At 43.6% G+C, this 20,607-nt stretch overlaps 1 protein-coding gene across 4 annotated transcripts in view; it reads left to right on the top strand.

The window, feature by feature from the left end:
- Positions 1-20,607, top strand: part of PDE9A (phosphodiesterase 9A) — a 52,182-nt gene that overhangs the window by 25,767 nt on the left and 5,808 nt on the right. For all 4 annotated transcript variants that reach the window (XM_009891344.1, XM_009891345.1, XM_009891346.1 and 1 more), the window contains 7 exons: positions 684-754; positions 5,353-5,437; positions 9,472-9,553; positions 11,919-11,993; positions 15,144-15,230; positions 18,413-18,517; positions 19,668-19,750. In XM_009891344.1, the coding sequence (XP_009889646.1) occupies positions 684-754; positions 5,353-5,437; positions 9,472-9,553; positions 11,919-11,993; positions 15,144-15,230; positions 18,413-18,517; positions 19,668-19,750 (588 nt within the window). The remainder of the gene's footprint in view (positions 1-683; positions 755-5,352; positions 5,438-9,471; positions 9,554-11,918; positions 11,994-15,143; positions 15,231-18,412; positions 18,518-19,667; positions 19,751-20,607) is intronic.

A 20,607-nucleotide genomic window follows, 5' to 3' on the forward strand; every position in this document is an offset into this window, starting at 1 on the left:
CGTTATTTCCTGCTGACAGCAATACAGTACCTTAAGCCAAAAGTGATTTTGGTGATTATCTTTGATCTAAAAAGGAGATCAAGTAGTAAATATAAATGTTCTTATTGTGCTCCTGCCTTCTTAGGAAGCAAAAGAAATGCTTCTTCATTGAATAGTCAAATAATCTGATTTATTTCATTTTTCCCTTTATTACCCAAACATGTCTCTCCTCCAAGAGGATTTCTCGACACCTGTATGGCTGCTTAGTTTATTCCAGCTGGTTTCAATGAGACAGATCAATCCCAGCACAGCTCAGCAAATCACCAGCATAACTCAAAAGGAGGAGGGCTTCCAAGCATGCAGACACCAAGATGCTGCTGTTTGGCGAATCATTATCAATTTAACTTTGCTTCCCTGGGGGGTACAATAACAAGTCACTGCTGAGAGAGGGGGTGATGAAGTGTTGCAGAGCCACAATACTTTCCCAGGGCCATAACAAAATCATCTGTTGTTAATTTTTCTGAAAATTAAACCTGGGTGCTGTTTCTGCCCAAATTTTAGCATATTCAAAAAATCCCTACAGCAACTGTATTAGACAGATCAATCCTCTGAAAAATACAGACATTTCTAGCAAAAGTCCCTTGTACCTAGGGTAGGTACGGCACTAAATGTATAACATTAATACATGAGGGTTTTCTTTTCAGGGTTTTTAAAATCAATGAGCTGAAAACGGAAGTAGCTAATCACTTGGCAATGCTGGAGAAAAAGGTTGAATGTGAGTGTCCCTTTCTTCGTATTGCAGTGGGAACCGGTGTCTCAGACCCCCCCCCCTCACCTCACTGCCCTCGTACCCCCCCGCTGTCCTGCTCCTCACAGCCCCTCTGCTTTCTCCAGTTGCTTGTAATTTGGCCGGCCTGGAGCCCAAAAGGCTGCAAGCCAGCCTGGGGGACGGCGGGAGCCCGTGGTGGCACCCACCGGTGGGGAGAGGCCAGGGAGGCACATCTGGTGTTGCAGGTGTCCGAGTGCCTCCCCTCTGAGCCCCCTTGACCAGCCCTCCCATGCCCCGCCATGCCCCAGCCCCCTGTCCCAGGGCACGGGCACTCCCAGCACGCCATCGCCCCACACACACACGCACGCGCTGGCGCTCGCCCCTGCGTTCTGTAATTAGTCACAGGAGGGTAACGCGGCTGCCTTCCTTCTACGTTAAGCCGGGTAGTTGCACAGGTCGAACACGTTGTCTTGCAGAGACATTCTTCTCCCTTCAGACACGCATGGGCTGCCTTACGAAGCAGTCGGGTCAGTCCTTACCGCTGACCCAGCCCTGAGAGCTGGCTGGACTTCCTCTCAGTGCCATGCCGCGCGCCCCGCTCTGCCGGGAAAGGGCCCGCCATGGGGCCAGGCCGCTCCCTGGCCGCAGGCCCCGCACGCTGCAGCTGCGGCACAAACAGCAGCGCCAACGCCCCGAGCCTGAGTCAACAGGCGGCAAGTGAGCCACCACGGTCTGCGGAAAGGCAGCCGGAGGCCACATCTGGTTGCCTCGCCAGGCAGCCACTGCCAGGCTGAGAAAGGCAGGGCTTCCACCCCTGGCTGGCCATATTGCCTGGTGGGCCGCTAAGCAGCATCAGTTTCCTCGCTTGATCAGCGTGTTGACAGCAACACAACCGTGTTCAGTGACTGTGCAACAACCAAGTTAACTTTGCTGGTCAAAGAGCTCCTTTTCTGCTGTTTTTTTTTTGGGGGGGGGGGGGGAGGGGTTTTTTTTGGGGTGGGAGGGGGTGGCTTGTTTTTTTTTTTCCCCCAGGCAGCATCTGGCTTGTTGTTTTTCAGTATGTTGTGCAGAACACAGGCCCCAGAAAGGCAGGGAGGGGGTCTGGGTAAGGCAGTGTTGCCCGGCTCCATTTTGACACCAAAGGCCATGTCCTCGCTGATAATGCAGCATTTAAGTCAGGAGCGGGTAGAGTCTTCCCCAGCACTACAGCTGCAGCAAGCACTTTCTCACTAGAGCTGGCCTGGAAAAAAAGAACAAAAACAAAGTTGCTGGTTCATGGAAGAAGTTGTTTTCTTGAAATTTCCCCCGACCAGAAGCTACCTTGACCCTGCAGCTGCACAGTGAGACTGATGCCTTTGTCAGCAGGGGGAGGAAAAAATATCCTTATTTGAAGAGCAGCTGCAGGGGAACCACCCCCCAGGGCCACCCCAGCCACAGGCTCCTGGTGTGGTGGGAGCCCACCGGCGATGTCCACTGAGGGGGCACCCGGCAGCATGCCTACCCCCAGCACAGACCTCTGCAAGCAGCCCGGGTAGCCATCCCTCCCAGTCTGCTTGGCTGCAGTTTACCCAAGGCTCCTCTAATTTATTCTTTTGTCCAAAAGAAGCAAAAAAAAAAAAAGAAAAGAAAAATTAGCTCAGTCACTCTGCATTTTCTGTGAAACTTCTGACCCACTCCAGTCCTCAGGGCTAAATGCCATGGACTGAAGCAAATGAGGCAAGCATTCCTGTGGGTCTTCCTATCCCCTTGGCAGCCCAGGCAAGCAGATATCCCAGCCAGCTAGGGGCTGCTTTCGGCCACTGGCTTTCCCCGATGACTGCCTGGGACGGCCGGCTGCACCCTGCGCACACGCTGCCTTTCAGCACTGGCACTGTGGAGGGAGATAACGAAGATTTGGAGATAATTAATATTTGCATGCTGCTGCCGGTGGGCAAGTGTTGTGCACTTGCACTCTCTGGCACTTTATGGCTGTTTTAGGGAAAGCAGCCTACCCAGAGCTGCAGTGCCGTGTAGGTGAACTGAATTCACTGGTCCCCAGACAAGGCTTCTTTCTGCAAGTGGGTCTCACCACTGCTGGAAATAGCAGGAGATGTAGCAATCTGCTTCCATTCTGCCTGAGCGTTTCCAATCCCAGCTCCAGCAGCCTCAGCCTGTGGGAAGGAGCTCCCTGGGTTGCCTGTCTGCAAGTGCACCCATCTGCTCGAAATTGGACTTCCAGAATTTGCAACTGAGCCAAATCTGAAACATTTTGAAATAATCTTGGGCTTTCATGTTTAACAAGCAGAACTGGGAGAGAAAGGGAGTGTCCAAACTCCGTACTCGAGCTGGGCTCCCAGAGGTTTCTTTCAGAGCTGTGTTTCAGTGCTGGATTCAGCCCAAGGATTTCCTTAGACAGCACAGGGTCTTTTCAGAAGGTATTTCGTGCTGCAGAATAATATAATGGGCCCTTAATCAGTACACATGACAAGGCCATTTATCATTTACGAGCCAAATGTGAAAAGAATTGTGCTTTTGTTTTGCCTTTTCTCCTACCTCCTTCAGAGATCCCTTTTCCACCACTTTCACATGTGACCTCCAGGATTTCTTCCCCAGAAGGGACGTGTGTGGGGGGATAAGTGCTCATGACAGCGCTACATCTGCACCTCACATAAAATGTTCTTAGCTTCCTTCCCATTGCTGTCTAGAGACAGCATCACCGAGATGTGTTTTCAAGAAGCCAAATCTTTTAACTGATTTTTAAATCCCATCTAAAGATTGTGACTTCCCCTTGGAAAACACGTCCACACAGGGCAAGAACTGGTAATGCTTTGTCCCGTGCCTTGACTTACTCTGCTGCAGTGTTCGAACAGCAGCCCACACATGCATAAGGAAGCTGGCAAAAACCCTTTACAATTTGTAAGCGTCTCACATCTACCTTAAGAAAATAATTATGTAAATTCTCTGCTCCCCTGGAGAGGTTTTGGATGAAAACTAGAGACACAATACAAAAAAAAAGCTCAGGGCTGCCATTTTACACTGTAACTCCTCTTCTCTCTGCAGTTGCCTGCCTCACTACCCCTTTGGTCTGATAGCTCGGCTTTGCTCCCACTACTTCAAATAGGCACCAGCCACCATTTAGACAGTTTGGCAAATGGGGTACCCGCAAACTTCTCCCAGGTGAATGCACCAGGGTGGTACATAGCAGCACAGGGCCTCCAGGTCAGCTGCAGCTGATCATTTGCAGTTGAACGAGTAGTCAGAAAAGTGCAGCCAAATATCCAGAATGAAGATATTGAATAAGCAGGACAGCATCATGCCTGTATCATCACATTGTGATCACCCAAAGAAATTCCTTATAACAATGCTAGTCAAAATACATTAATCTGGAAATTGGATTTTTAAGTGGAGGGTATCCCTGTAATCAAGTATAAATCAAAACCCTTTCTCTTTCCTCTCCTAATATGTGGCACTTTTGACTAGGTTCATATACCTCTCTGTTTTTCCCCTTTCCCAGTTCCAACAGCAATCTTTGTTGTTACTAACATAAAGAAAACAAAACTGAGGTCTCTGCTTATCTACAGAGTTGTGCCCTTCCAAGGCAGTTTTTTATCACTTACATGCTGCCCTCCAGATAAGTGTGATTTTGCCTATTATTTTCTAAGAAAGTAACTGAATACTGATTGTATGATTGCACATTCCGAGTTCCCTGAACCACAGCTTGTCCGTGCAAACAATGAGTTCAGTAAACAAATGAGCTGTGAAATGATTGCATGTGAATGACATGTACTTAATAAATGGTGCTGTATTATGTCCTTGAGCATGCTGATAGTTCAACAAGGGAAAGAAACGAGAGAATATTCTCATACTTGCACTGCGTTAGGTTCTCACGGCTACGTGGAATGAATTGCATTGCTGCATAAACAGGCAATCAAACTTTTTGCCTTGTGGCCCTCATAATTACATACAGAAGGGGAATATAGGATTTTTTGGTGCCGTATGCAGAAATAACCTTTGATTACAAAATTGATTGGCAAAAAGAAGTGACAGATCTTCAATAGCTGAAAAAAAAATGAAATCAATCATTAGAGCAAAACTTTTCAACATTTCTCTCTCTCTCCTGCATTCTCACTTTGATTTCTCTGTATCTAGCAATGCCACCCAGAGCTCCTTAATGCTCTGCGTGAACTTTCAAATTAAAACATTTTATCTTAATGGGAATTCTATTCCTATCGGGACGTGTTTGCCGAGCTGCGCTTATCATCCCGTCACGGGAGGGATTTTTTGCTCAGGATTTCCTTTGATTCCTGTTCTACAGCAGAGAAGTGAAGGCACTCGAACAGCTGACTGCTGCTAACAATTGTGGAAAAGCTGAGACGTTATAGCCATTCTGTGAATTAAAATACTGTAGCTATTATCTGAAATTGGCAGCAGAGAATTCCTATGGGTTTTCAAGATATATCGTTTTGGCAGCACCTGCATATGTGAGAACTGGGGCAGACTGTAAGAGTTAGCTGGCTCACTGGATAACCCCACTGTTAAAGCCCTTTGAAATTTTGCACAATTGTGAAACGAGATCCTTCGACTTTCGCCATGGTAACACCCCTGTTGTTTTCCTTTGTTGACAGTGGAAGGCCTGAAAGTAGTGGAGATTGAGAAATGCAAGAGCGACATTAAAAAGATGAGGGAGGAAATGGCAGCAAGAAGCAGCAGGTAAGTTCTGCTTTGGACCTAACAAAAGAAATAAGCATCTGATTTCAAACCCTAATGCAACGTTTCCGCAGGATTGAGTTACCTTCTGGGCTTAGACGTAAAGGGGCAGGGAAACCAATAACCATTAAGGACAGTGGCTTTAATTTAACATTTGAAGGTCTATAGCCATTCATCTGTTAAAATAGCTCAGGCCGTGGGAATAGAGAAAAAGGTCTTGCAACAGAGAGTTGTTTTTCACCATACAGAATTGGAATTCTTCATCCAGATTTACTAGGAGAGAGGGAAAGGGAAAAGAACTTCTGCAAAGTGCGGTGTTTGGTTGGGAACCAGCTAACGCTCGAATCGGCTCAAATATATTCTGGGAAAATATCAAATAAATATGTAGCAGCTCTTCTAATTATGATCTCATGCTATTATAAAACATCCATTTCAATTTCAACAAGAAATTGGGAATTTATTTTCTGATTCAAGGGCTCACTGTGATTGTGAAGCTTGGTTTCGCTGTAATTAAAACAACAGCAGAAAAAATTGCATTTGGTACGGTATGTGGTCTCGGCTGGAAAGTCTGCCCCCTGTGTCGCTGAAATATCCCATTAGGACAAACAAATCATCACTGTGAGGTTATGAATACTTCTGGGAAGGTTTCTGAAGAGGGATATAGCACATTGCTCAAAGTGTGGGTGAAGGGGATTTTTCTCAGCAACTGTAACTATGCTATCTTGACAGCCTCTCTCCTTTTCTTCATTTGGGGTCAAATTCTCTGACCTTTAATCAAAGCTATTTCCTATTAAGGGCAATGGGAGATTTGCTAAAAGAATTAGGCTTTATAATCACTTGCTTTTATAAATTTTGCTATGCAGATATGTCAGGAGGCGCAATGTTAATACATCCCTAAGGCCAAATTCAGCTGTCATACTAGCATAAATGCAGAGTAACATTATTAACCTCAGATATGCTCCAGATTTCTACCAGTAGGATGGATTACAGTTTGCCCCATGACTTGCGTCATTTCTTGTTCAGGTGCAGGAGGAAATCTCATTAGAAAAATCAGAGCTCAGATTGGCAGCAAACGCAAAAAAGTGTATTCTCATTTGTGCTGGGTGTGGTGTTAGTAAAGTGTGTGCCCGTGTATGTATCTTTAATTTTCCTCAACTTTTGTAGGGAGCCAGGAGAGCTGCATTTACAAGCATAGTGACATACAGGCAGATAGGGAATTAAAACCAGAAAAAGAAGTTACGGCAACTTCACATTCACCCAGTTGCTGCCACACACATCAGGAAGTATGAGACTGTCCCAGCAGCAGCTATGACTCATTCCTGTCCCAGATCTTGTCACCTTACAATCTGTATTTTGTAGTATAAACAGCAATCTGTTAACAAGAAAAACAGGAGTGGGGAGTGCTACATTTGCTCAGTACAGCTGAGGTGTAGTCTTCACCAAGGGCTTGTAGTGAGATATGGCAGCTGCCAAAAGCCAGAGATCAGCATGGAGCATGACGCTGGAAAGCTGTGGTAAAAAGCGGTGCAGTGCTCAGCAGCAGGTAGCGCTGGGCACAGATGCTCAAGCTGGCTTGATCTGGGCTCACACTGCATAGCTGCTTTTGCTGAAGCAGGAGTCTAACTTGCTCTGCTCAGCATCACTTTGCGCCGTATCGATGTAGCAGCTACCTGTCCCAGCTCTTCTTGGTTGCCTTGAGCCTGGTCTTCCTCCTCCCAGCTGCACAAAAGCTCCTCATCCTTGCACAAAATTTTGCCCATGATTATCTGTACCCTAAGGGTTTGGGCCTCAAAGCAGCAGCTAGATGCTGCTTTGTGTAACCAGGGGTGGCTACGAGTCACCTCTTTTTGCTGTAAGAGTGAGGAGAGGATGCTCCTTGGGGGCTGGCCATTAAGAGGGACCCCACTGGGAGCTGCTGAGGAATGAGCTGTGGTTCCCCATTCCCGAGCAACCGGATCCACAGGAGCCATGCCAGTAGCCCACAGTGACCACAGCCTAATGGTGCTTCACCCCAGAGTGGTTGAGCGAGCTCTCTCCCATCGGCGTGAGATACATGCATGCTGTGGGGGGGAACAAAGGCATCCCAGGGCAAGTGGAAATGGTTTTGCTCCTATTTAGACTTGCCATCCCCTGTGCAATGTTATTTGCTAGATAATGCGTTACAGTTGCAATTACGGATCACATCTAAATTTAATTAATATACATAAGCATGTGTGAGTCCATATATTCCTTCAATAATATCAGTGTACACAGCTGTATTATTGTATGTTTACATATTCTTACATTTGCTGATACATTACCAAACAACAGAGTAAGGATGAACAGCTAGGTTTATAAAAGTCATCACACACTGTGAATTGTGCATCTCTCCTCTTCAGAAGAGCAAAGCAACCCCACTTGCATCCCCTCAAATTGCCTTTTTTGCTAGTCTGCTTTTTGCGCTCGCCACTGGCAGATGCTAATAACATTATAGTGTCATTTAAAATAATGATCATTTGCAGATAGAGTTTTACATTTGTTAAGGTCTGATGCATCCTGACTCTAGTGTTCCCCAGCGTGGTGGGATGAAGGCTTCAGTGTCTTACTACAGCTGGGAATTAGAGATAGTTGGCTGACCCTCAGCTAACCCTGGCAACCAGCTCCAATTAGGGCAAGGAATGCCCCAGTCTCACTATTTTTATCCTACTAATACCCCTCACAGTGGAGTTTTGAGGAAACAGCTTTAGAAAAGATTATGACAGCTTTTCACCAACTGAGAATCTCTTTAACCAGGGCAGGAAAAGGCAGCTGGTTGAAGCCAGCTGACCACCAGGAACTGTAAGATGACATAACTTTTGCAGGATTCAGAAATGATAGCAGATATCAATGCTAAGAGGAGCAAAGAAAAGGGACCCGGACCAATTCCTAACAGAGAAGAGAAGCACTAAAAAGATATGCAATACAGAATATGCAGAATAATTTTAAAAGGGACAAATAAAGTTAATGGAATACTTTTGTTTGCTTCTTTTGGGGGGTTTCTTTTAGCTCCATTTGGCAGGAGGCTTGAGAAATGAGAAAGGATAATCCAAATGTTAGGACTACAGGGATAAATGCAAAATGCAAGCAGATCAACCTCACATGAGAGTTATTAAAGTCCATGTGACCAACTACCTGGGAAATACATGTTGAGTGAAAGTATGACAATTGCCACGAGCAATACCAGTGAGCTCCTAGTTTTATTGTGCCCCCTGTGGCTCTAAGGCAAGAAATCGCTCTCACACTGCAATGCAGCTACCTAGGTGTTCTGCAAAGGCTGTAAGGCTGGTGTGGCACTTCCCACCATCACAGTCCTCTGCTCAGGTGGGATAGCATCAGCTTGGCTCTTCCACATGGGAAGGAAGGAAGCGTAGATAGCTAGCAGTGGGTGCTGGTGTTAATAACCAGGCAAGTGTTAATTACCTGTAACTGCTGGCAGCAGCTCCTTTCCTCCAGGACTGGGGAGCCAAGCAGACTGTGTCTGCCGAGCCTGTGCCTCTCTACTGTTGTCCCACCTGAACGGCAGCAGGCAAGATGGTCATGGCATCAAAATGGATTGTCTTACCCAAGCTTTTATGAGGCCTGGAGCTGGGCTGCAATAAGCCGTGGGCTCAGTGGGTGCCTACACTAGTAAATAACACAGGCGTGCCAGTGTCCATACTCAGCATGGCCCCTGGCAGGGCTCTGCTGTGCTTGGACCACTAAGCCCACCAGAGACTGCAAGGAAAGGAAAGTTACTTGGTTTAAATAGAAGTGGTTGGGTATCCATAGATACATGCCCGAAGACAGATGTTCCTCTCTTGAATTCAAATAGATGGAGAAGGGGCAATGAGGGTGTTGCACGAGGGGAGAAAATCCTGAAGAGGATCACACTTTGAGCAACATCACATTAGAAAGGGAGAGGTTGAGGAGTGGGGTGATTCTCCAAACAATGCCTACTGAGAGACCAGATTACTTCTGGCATTTTTTGAGGCACTCTGGTTCTGTTTCCACAATGTTAAGAGCTAAATATTTCATTTCAGGACTAACTGTCCCTGCAAGTACAGCTTTTTGGATGAAAACAAGAGGCTGACTCCCCGGCGGGATGTACCATCGTACCCAAAGGTACCACTCAATTCTTGCTCTTCCCAGAATCCTACCACGCGCTTGCCATCCTGACAAATGCTGGTTTACAATGCATGACTCCCTAGCCATCTACCTCCTAGTTGTTCTAAATCCAGTCCCTGATCCAAAATCCCTGGAAGATGATAGAAAAAGCTGTCGTTGCCTGCGGTGACTTAAAGTTGGATCCTCAATAGTCTTTAATACTTGAAAGCTTATTAGTGTTTGAAATGTTAATGAACATTTTGAATTTGTCAACATTTAACGCTCTTTTGTCTAGTTATATTTGTTTATTCTCCATGCTCATAGCGAACAATCAAAAATAGCCTATAATGTTGTGCTCTAATTGAAAATAGTGCTGCTGCCTGTTTTCTCCTAATAGATTATTTTTTAATTTAAAAAGTAATTTATGGGGATGCTTCACCTAGGGAAACAAAGAGAAAATGTGACATTGGATTCTCTCCAGAATGATTCATTGTCCCTGTGAAAATGAGTTAGTGTATTTGCCAGAGAAAACAGTAATGTTTAAAGAAAAATGTCTACTGGGCAAGTACAAGCACAAATCCACAGTGATGAATGGGGCTGAAACCATGAAGCACACAGGATCTTTGGTCCTAGCACCAGCAATCTTAGCCGCTAGGAATTATTCAAAGCTACCAGGTTATGTCTGCTCAGTGACCAGCTCACACTTTGACAAAACAGCAGCTCACACGTGTGCAAATCATAGTTTGGCAGTGGGCATTTGCTTGCACACATCAAAGCTGGCTCAGCCACTCTGAAGTTCACGTGGTCCCATGTGATGGAGGTGGATGATATGGACATGCATCCTTGCATATTTGTCTTCAGAGCCTTACAGAGCAATGAGTTTTAAGTTCTGCTATTTATTCTGCTCTGCCTAGCAAAAGTGACCTCTAGGTCTCTGAAGCAGACATCATGAGACTGACATTTCTTTTAAATAACTTTTGCCCAAGAGGCTTGTGCTTCTGATGCTAACACATGTTTTCACAAAACATATCAGTTCTAAGCCAGATTTTTTCCCTTGATAAGTATATATGTCAAATCAAACTCTGATGTACTGCTATGGTATTAGGATCTTGAATTAACAACAAGCTCTACGAAGAGTTGTACTGACTGACCGCAGAGCAAACTGGTAGTCTGCATTTCTGTATTATCCCTAGACCAAAACTCATAGGAGTTTTGGTTTCAGGAGTTTGGGTTCTGTTTCACAGATTTGCAAAATTTCTTATCAGTTGTCAGGTACTGGATTTGTCCAATGTCAGTGAGGCTAGGAAGTGATGAGTACACTGAAAGAAGATGTCATTACAACACTGTTATCAAATAACAAATCTGTACTGCTAATTCACAGTTTTCTTGCAGAACGTCCTATTAAATATACGTTATATATGCAAATGCAAAAATCATTGCCTTCTTAAGAAGGAAAATTAATCTTCAAGGTTATTCTTCCTTGGGTTACATATCAACAATTCAATGGCTCAGAAAATTTCATTCCCTAGCTCAGTACAGTAAGCCCAAACTAATTAGAGACAGCCACGGTAAATGGGCCAATCAAAGCTACAACCTTTTTCTGTCCTAGAAAGACTCTGATCAATAGAGTCTTGAAAAGATGAAACGGTAGAGTCCAGATCTCCCTTGATCTTTTAACCCTCCACATTCCTTTTTTTCATTTTGTATACAAATTGTAACTGGCCGATGAGCTTGATTTTGTTTTAAGCCTCTGAGCGTAATGATAAAAAATCACTTGAATCTTCCAGGCTGACAACCAATTGGAAAATGTGGGTGTTCTTGAAAAAATACTCAAAATGAGAGCATAAATCATCTGAAAGTAAACATATCATACCCACCAGCTAATTTAACACTGTAAGCATAGACACTTCACACCATCCAGCCACGACTGGCTGCATCGAATGTGGCGGATGCTCTGCAGGCATCAGAACCAGTGCAGCCAGGGACACATCTGTGCCCTGTGCCTTTTATATCCCTGTGCTGGATTTACCCACAACCCCATCTCTGCCCCCACCTCTGCTCTCCTCCCTTTACTCCCAAATCCTCCACCTCCCTGCTCCGCAAGGATCTCCAGCTGCCTGCCAGCTGGTGCCATGGCAGGCAGCGAGCTGCCTGAGGGCTTGCTGCCCACCAGGCTTGGGCATCCTAGTGTGACCACAAGCAGCCCGGTGGGGAAGTTGAGGAGGGTTGGGCAGGAAGAGGGAGAGATCAATTGTTCTCTCCTTGAGAAATATAGCTAAACCCCATGTGAATGGAACCCCGGGAGTCCCAAGGACACGCCAATAGCAGGTCTCGTGACAGGGTGGGGGATCCTTACTTATACTGACTGCCTTTTTTTCTGCAGTACATGCTGTCCCAAGAGACCATTGAAGCCCTTCGGAAACCAACCTTTGACGTCTGGCTGTGGGAGCCCAATGAGGTAAGGATGCCATGTTAGCTGGGTTAGCACTCTTTCTGAGAGCCAACAAGGCCAGAAGAGCCCTTTGGGATGGTCTGCAGGGTTTTTACCCTTTTCTGCCCCTTACTCTCTATACTTTTTTTTATTTTCATATTACACCAGAATACAGTACTTTTTCCTAACTGTTGCCAGACACATTATGCTGATTATCATATCCTGACTCCTCTTATTTTTTCTTTAATCTCTTCCTAGTAATGTCTCATAACAACCAGTACACTATCATTACTGCCACATGAGTTCTCTCATATCATTTTACCTGAACAAATCGATCCCTAGCAAAGTGTATGCTTGAGCATATCATCAATAACCCCACTCAAATCAATAAAGCAGCTTGCTGCTGTGTGAAGCCAGGCAGAGGTGCAAACATTGATTCACGCCCTTTCAGGCAAGGGTTTTTCTGCAGTGTGTTCTGAAGAGGTTGCAAAGCTGCATGCACAGCCTATTAGTATTTTCTTATTCCTTCATTTTCTTACTTTTCTTATTGCTATTGCTATTTTTCTTACTGCTGTTAGTATTATTCATAGGTCGTCACTTGTATTGCAGAAGGTTCTAGAAAGCCCATGTGTAAACGTCTCTAGAAACATGAAGGAGAAGGATGTTTCTGTAATGGCCAGCTTATAATGTAAAAATAGATTCAGCAAATACAAGCAAATCTCACCTATGAAAAATGTAAGGGAGAACAGGACTAAACAAGGATTTTAGTGTTGGATTTTTCCCAAGGGAAGGATTGGGTTGTTCTAGCAGCAGCCCCAGCAGCAATCACCTTAATTACCTTCTCAACCAGATGTTGTGCATACAAGTGTCATTCTAGCTCAGCACCTGTAGATCAACATGACAAGGAAAAATACCCCATACCCCACCCACAGTAACAGTATATTTCCTTCAGGATATTTCATCTCGCTGGTAACAGATGAACTCTCTGGTTCGGTAACAGAAGGACTCTCTGGTGGCTTTAGGTCCATCTCTCATTCACACAGGCTGGCAGAGCTTCCCTCGAGTGGCCCATGTCAAGCTGAGACTGGTGCTCTGCAGTTACTGCTCCCTTTCCAGCCCTTTTCTCTGTACCACGGCCATACGACTGCTCAGGCAGAATGACTCGCCCCTAGCTTTTGAATGCCTGTCAGGTCTTTACAGCAAGAGAGAATTACGACCTGCCAGGTGGACCATAACACTGTTGGCTCGTTGTTGTTCTGACTATTAATAAAGAGTAAGGAGAGACAAAAACCATTATCCACGGATTCTTGTGTGCTGAGGCATAGTATTTTAGCACAGTAACACATTCAGAGTACTAGGAAACACTATATGGTGGCATGAACGAGGCTAACAAGAGGGTGCAGAGATTGGACATGCCCTTCAAGGAGGAGTGCTGCTCAGAAATAAGATGCTGCAAAACTCTGGTGAGCCGAGCACCGTATGGGTTTATCTCACCCTTTTAGCTCTGGTTTATGTTTACAGAGAATATTTCAATTCTGTCAATACTTGTTTAGCAATGAGCATTTGCCCACGTGCTCATTGTGGGGCAGGCAGGCTATAAACCATAGTCTTCTGTAAGCAAATTAATAATGTTGTGCTCTGCAGCATCTCAATAAACAGAGCAACACAGCAAGCTTGCATTCTCTAAATGCTCACTCACTTTCAAGCCTTAGAAAAGTCCAATATTCAAGCTTTTGCTGTTGACCAAGAAAGCTAAAAATGAAAACTGAGATTCTCATGTGTCCAGGGTCAGGAGCTTTGGGACTCAGAATCACCCATTATCAGAGCCACTCACCCAAAGCTCTCTTGACAACAGCTGGACAGAGATGGGCATTTCTGAGGGTAATTCAGCCCTTCTGGATCAAGTTTATTGGCTCGGAAAGTCTTTTCTGAAACTATTGCAAAACATATATTCTTCCTCAGGGACTAGGAACAAGACAAGGTGGTCTACAGCAAAATGCTGGCCTTGTGATCTGAGCACAATTCAGCTCATGACATTCTCCCTCAAGTCTTGCAGGAAAATTTCTTTCTTCCTGTTCGGATGACTCAAAACCAGCCCCCTTGTTACTGCATGAACTATGTATATTCCCTGGACAAATATAAAGTTTCATTAGATGAAATCATTTTTCTGGAGAGTTTTTAAGAGCCTAAATAACAGAAAACTAGCTAAAAATGTCTCCAAGGCCATATTTGTGACATTACACTCATCACACACTCCTGGATCAGTCTACAGTCTAAGAACTGCATTTGCTAATATAATGGCTACATTTCATCCCCTGCAGATTTTGCCTTCAGAAATGGGAATACAGATACATAAACTCCTGAACTCCTGGAGTTCTGCTCATTTCTGACCAGCTGTTAAGTGCCCAGACACATCAGATTGTCAATACCTTTCTTTCGCAATATTTTCAAACCCAGAAGATTAAACAGGAGTGGTAGTGCTGAACTACCTGCATCCCCCTTCCTACCACAAAGCAGATGTTGTCTCAAAAAGAGCAGCCTGGCTTTATATTTCAGCTGTTGGGATTCATAGTTACAGTTTATGGGGGTGGATGGTTACAAACCTGCTGCAGTTCTGTAGTGTTATAACGAGACATCTTTTGTTAATCAAGAAATTTGAGTTAAGATTTAGGAAGTCACAAGAAGTCATAAAGAAAGAAGATATTGACACATATCTAGAATAAACTTTTCTTTAAGGATCTTTTATTTTCTGCTGTCATTTTCTACACAGCTAGAGCCTGACCCATTTCTGTACAGCTAGGGCCTTTGGAAAAGCTCCCACTGATTTCATTGAGCATTAGAACATACCTCAGCTGAATTAGAAAAATGGCAATACTCGTTTGTGAGGTGGAATTGCTATGATACACATGAATCACATTGCTAAAGACAGCTGGTGTGATTCAAAGCCCTGCACAAAACCTATGAAGTCAACAGCAATCTGTCTACTTCAAAAAGCTTTCAGAATCTCTCTGTCTCCCCTCTTGCACTGTCTTTAATCATGCAATCTTTCAACAACTTTCTTTCATCTTCATGAGAGGGATCTGCACTTATTAGATGCTTACAAGGAAGAAATTCACTCTGAGATGTATTGTAAAGTGATATTTACCAAGCCAATAAACTATCTGTTCCTGACTGCAGATGCTGAGTTGTTTGGAACATATGTACCATGATCTTGGGTTGGTAAAAGACTTCAACATCAATCCTATCACGTTAAAGAGGTGGCTGGTAAGTATTTCAAATTACTGATATTTGCAATTTTTCAAGTTCAAAAATCAATAAACAAAACATGATGACTCACATGAATAATCCCACTGAAAGCAGTCAATCTATATTAGTCATGGAATTAAGATGACTCACATGAGTAATCCCACTGAAAGCAGTCAATCTATACAAATTCTTAAAATGTAAGTACTTCAGCAAATGTTTGCATTCTTGTACTAACAGATGACTTTTTAAAACTGTTTTACCTTTGTTTGATGAGCTTTCTATTACTGAAAGCAGTTCATTTCTGGTGAATGCTCTTGGTACCTAATGTAAATAGAGACAAGATAAGTGTCTTCAGATATGGCCAAAAAAGCCAGTATGTGCAATAATCATTAGGTGTGCTAAACCACAGGGAGTAAAGGAGCAAGGCAGGAAGGAAAATGAATTGCTGAGAAGTTAACTAACTTCCTTTGCCTTGTTTTTTAATGTTAAGCAAGTTGCAGAGATGCAAGACATGATAAAGATGAGATCATACCGAAACTACGGTGCCTAAAGAAGAAACAGTGGAGTATTTAAAAATCAATAAGATATCAGGTCCAAGGGAGAGCATAAGAAAGAATTTTCTATAAAGCTGCAGAATATTGGTTTTCTCAGAAAAACCCATCATATTCCTACAGAACTGTAGAAATGTAAATATTTCACCCGTTGTTTAAAAAGGATCAAGGGATAGCCTGGAGAATTATAGTTAGTAAAACTTACATCTCTACCTGACAAACTGATTGAAACAATAATTAAAAACATCACGATGTGAAGTTTGTTATACAGGTGTTTCATACGATTCCTGTAGTGAAGAATTGTATCTCACTAATCTCTTCTAATTACCTGAAGAGTATGGACAGAATAGAGGGAACTGTTTTACCTAATTGATGTAGACTCCCAGAAAGGCCTGAGCAAATTCCACAAATTCAGAAGGTGGCTAGAAAACACAAAGCAGAGCACTGGATTCTTCATATACAAAGTACAGCAAGAGCAAAAAGCACCTGGGCACCAGCGTATGCAGGGCAGTGACATTCACTGCTTGGTGTGCTGCTGCTGGCTGAAGCTAACAAGGCATTAGGGTGATCAGAGACTTAAATACAGGATAAAATGAACCAATTTTACCATGTCTCCATAGAAGGCATAAGGCTTTCCTGGAATTTATGCCCAGGACTGGTTAAGTCTTTGTAGAAAAATGGTATGACTACATTACAGGAGATATAAAAAATGATCAAGACCTAGGAAATCTCTCCCCGAAGAAGGCAGATGAAAATCTCAGTATTGTTGACCTTAGAAAACAGCTGAACAGAAGGGGTGAGATGAAGCCCAATACAATCAAGGCTAGCACAGAGTAGATAAAACAGAAGATTTCCTCCTCTTGTCTCACAGCCTGAAAACATGGGAAACAAGGTGATATGTCAACACACATCAACATGCCACCCACACACATTACTGCAGGCAGCTGCCTGTTAGCTTGTATCTCCAAGTAATTTGTTACCACTAGCATTTAAGACAGCCTCGTTCTGAACAAGGCGACTTCATTATGTATTTCCTCCAAAGGTAAGACAGAGTGAGATTTCCTTTCTTAAACATTAGCTTCACAGAAAGAGAGATGATTAAAAAAAAGTCCCAAGGACTCTGCTTCAGATTATGATACTTCCCCGGGCACATTATGGGCACCAGTGTGAACATAAGTGGGCTAGAAAAAGCCACTTCATGCATACGTTTACTTTCTTTCTCCCACAGCCACTGGCTACAGAAATGTTCCAGAAAGGGAAAGAAATGATGACTAATACAACCCAGTCACTCCAGCTCTTCAGTGCTCTGAGTCAGGAGTCCCCTGGGATGATCTGGGCTACACTGCTGGATGTATACATTACATCTGTGCAGTGTTGTACGGTGCCTGGGCATGACCACGGTGTCCATGTGGAGGCTGTGACATACTGCCCACCACCTGTGAGCCTGGCTGTCAACCGTATTGTGCTATTAGTTATTAATTTTAAAGTTATGTAATATATTTCTAAAGTCCTTGCTGCAGAATAATCTGAAGAGCAATGAAGCCCCCAAATATTGAATAAGTGTCGAAAACACACAGTTCTTTGACCTCATCCAGAACTTTGAGGCTTCCTAGAAGTCAGGTCCCAGGTTCAAGGGTTTGATCCTGGTGGGGCTTGAGATCTCTTGAAGTAAATTCACTATTTAGCTGGAGAAGGGGATACTAATTCCATCCATGTAATTAATTCAGGCTCAGTAATTGAAGCACGTGCATAAGAGCTCTTTAAGGTCCAGGCTACAGAGGATTCAGTAGAAGGGGTCCAGCAGTGCTGCTGATGCTTGGTTGTTTTGTGCAGGACAGGATACCAAAGACTATCCAGTGCACTGGAAGAACAACTGTGGCATGCGTTAACCCAGCTGTGCCAGCTTCACAGAGCTAGCCCGGCTGACAGTAGTGCGGACACATGGAAAGACAAGCTTTAGGTTGCATTTGTAATGAGGGCACGTAGCCAGGATCTGTAGAAAGTTAAAACACCCAAAAATCACTCCCATGTGCCTATGTGGCTAAATCTCTCCTGTGCTGCCTAGAGTGTAGGAAATCCACACAGGTACACTCGTGCACGTGCATTCGTGTCTTCACTTTGCCAAGCAACACATCCCAAAGTGCCACCTCTGGGCATTTGCTAATGACATAACAACTACATTTCAGCCTTGAAGATTTCAAAGCTGCAATTTGCATTCAGTGATAGAGGGCAACAGGGATGTACTTCACATCTTTAGTAACACGGAGTTCTTCACACAACCCAAAGTCACCATTTAACCACCGCACACTTTGAAATACAAATTCAGGACGAAAGCAGGACTGAGATGCACTTGCAGCTGTGCTGGGATGTTTATCCATTGCTAGCTGGTATGAGAGATAATTTGCTATGAGCTTTACCTGCTGACAAATTCTTGAAAGACAGTAATCTGTCACCCTCCCCCAGGAAGGCAAAGAGTGTCAGAGGGCCTTGTGCTGTCACTCTGTCCTAGCAGAAAATAATACTGGGCTTCATAGGACTCCTGTAGGGATTCCTACAGTGCTTCCAGGGAGGCTGGGAAGCGTGTGTAATCATGTTTTTATAAAGAAAGAGCTCTCCCGTCTCTTACTGCTTCATTCCCTCTCTCTGCAGCTGTGTATTCATGACAATTACAGAAACAACCCCTTTCATAATTTCCGGCATTGCTTCTGTGTGACCCAGATGATGTACAGCATGATCTCGCTCTGCAGCCTCCAGGTATGCCCCCCACCTCAATAGTATCAGTCCATTTCCATTGTGGGGCACATGTTCATCCACTGGGCACCATGACACCTGTGCCACTTTTCTTGCAAAACAGGCCACCAGTAGCCTGGTAGCAAGTAATGAGCTTTGTAGTAGCTGCACATGTTCAGTGCCTAGGGAGAGGAGGCAAGGTGTTGCATTTCCACCTCTGGCTGACCACTCAACCATCCCGTCCCAGACCCCAAGCACCTACAGAGCTTTCTGAGGCTGCTGGGAAGCTACCTTCACCTCCTGGATATCCCAGATTTGTACACTGACGATCTTTTGACACTCCAATAGCATGAAACATCTATGAATTAGATCCAAAAGCCAACTGAACTATGATCTGCGGATATGGTCTTCACCTGTGACACAATATGTTCCCACAAGGGGTTTTCTCCAAATATGTGCTTGCACGGGGGTGAGCTACTGCAAATAATCCTTTGCATGTACTGTACACAAGATTCACAATTGACCTGTACTTTGTCCAAAACTATAGGCATTATTTATTTTCATTGACTGGATAACCTGTGTTTATATAGTCATTTCATTTCTGTACAAACCAGATTGTATTCAGTTAAAAAAAAACCCTTTCTTCTCCATAGTTAAACATCTCAGTTACTAAGTCCATTTTTTTTGCCAGTAAGACTATGAAGAAAAACTTGCTTTAATGGAAGTTCGTCCTATTCAGAAGCTGTGGGAACGGAACACTTAATTTTTCTGACTCTTTTCATAGATTTAGTTAATGCAGACTGCAATGGCAACTAAGCTATCTTCCAGCCCTCCCTTAACTAATCAGGATGCTCAAATGACTTGTAAGAGACTGTACTAATATCTCAGTGCTTTTATATGATCTCTGCAGTAATAGCAAGTTTCAAGAAAATTGCCTCCTCTGAGCTGCTGTTATTTAATGCAACAAAGGCAAATCTGAGTCATTTTTACTGGAAGGGAAGGCGGAATTCTCTGTCTTGACTGAAGTAAATTGATCTATGAAAAAATACTTCATTTTGCTCAGATTTGCATTTCTCTAAAAAGTAAATGTGGGTGGGTTTTTTTACTTCTTTTCATTTATGGGGATAGGGGAAGTAGAAATTGTAATACTACATTAAAGTTTTGTATTTTACAGGAGAAATTTTCCCAAATTGACATCTTGATTCTCATGACTGCAGCAGTATGCCATGACTTGGACCATCCAGGCTATAACAACACGTAAGTCTGTCTCTTGCTTTCTCTTCCCTTTAAATATATTGGGAAAGTATTAACCAGCTGGCATTTTTTGGTAGATCAGGTTTTCCTTCTCACAGCTTGAGCTGGCCACGACCTTCCCCCAAGGCGCTGCTGTTCACTCACACATGGGCCAAGGCAGACCTTCATGCAGAAAACTCAGGTCTGGCTTGGGGTTGCCAGCTGTCCTTGGCTCTGTAAGGAAAACGCTTTTTCAGATTTCTATTCCAACACTTTCCCCCACTCCTGAGAAAATGAGGTAAAATGTTTGACAGCTGAGGGAGCACAAATGGTTATAGTTCCATTAACTGAAGTGGAATAATTACACTAAAATGCAAAGAGTGATTTAACTTACACATTATTTCATAATTATAAATCATGAAGTGCATATTATTCTATTTATTATCATATGAGGAAATTAGAATTGTTGACCCATGGACACTTTTGTGTGCATGTATGTGTGAGAGAGAATCTAATTTATTTGTGGCCATTCATTAAATAAGGGCAGAACCAAACTCTGACTGGGATCAGTGAGAATCTCTCCGTTGACATTAGTGGGGGTTGAATGAAGCCCAGACAGCTCCTTTGTTTGTTCTATGTCATTTTAAGCTACAGAGACTTGGTAAAATTAAAAAAAAACCAAAAAACAAAAAACCCAACAACCCTAATGTAAGCTAGTGCCTGAGGTGATATTAAAGTAATATCTATCTTGTCTAAAAATCTGATTTAGTATTAACAATCAAAAAACAAACTTCAGCTAATTGAATAAATATTGAAAAGAATGTAAAAAAAAATGTAAGCAGCATGGTTTAGAGCAGCTGGTGTGTGTCTGCAGGAGTTCT

This window comes from Charadrius vociferus, unplaced genomic scaffold (genome assembly GCF_000708025.1).
Source record: "Charadrius vociferus isolate BGI_N301 unplaced genomic scaffold, ASM70802v2 scaffold298, whole genome shotgun sequence".
Classification (NCBI taxonomy): Eukaryota; Metazoa; Chordata; class Aves; order Charadriiformes; family Charadriidae; genus Charadrius; species Charadrius vociferus.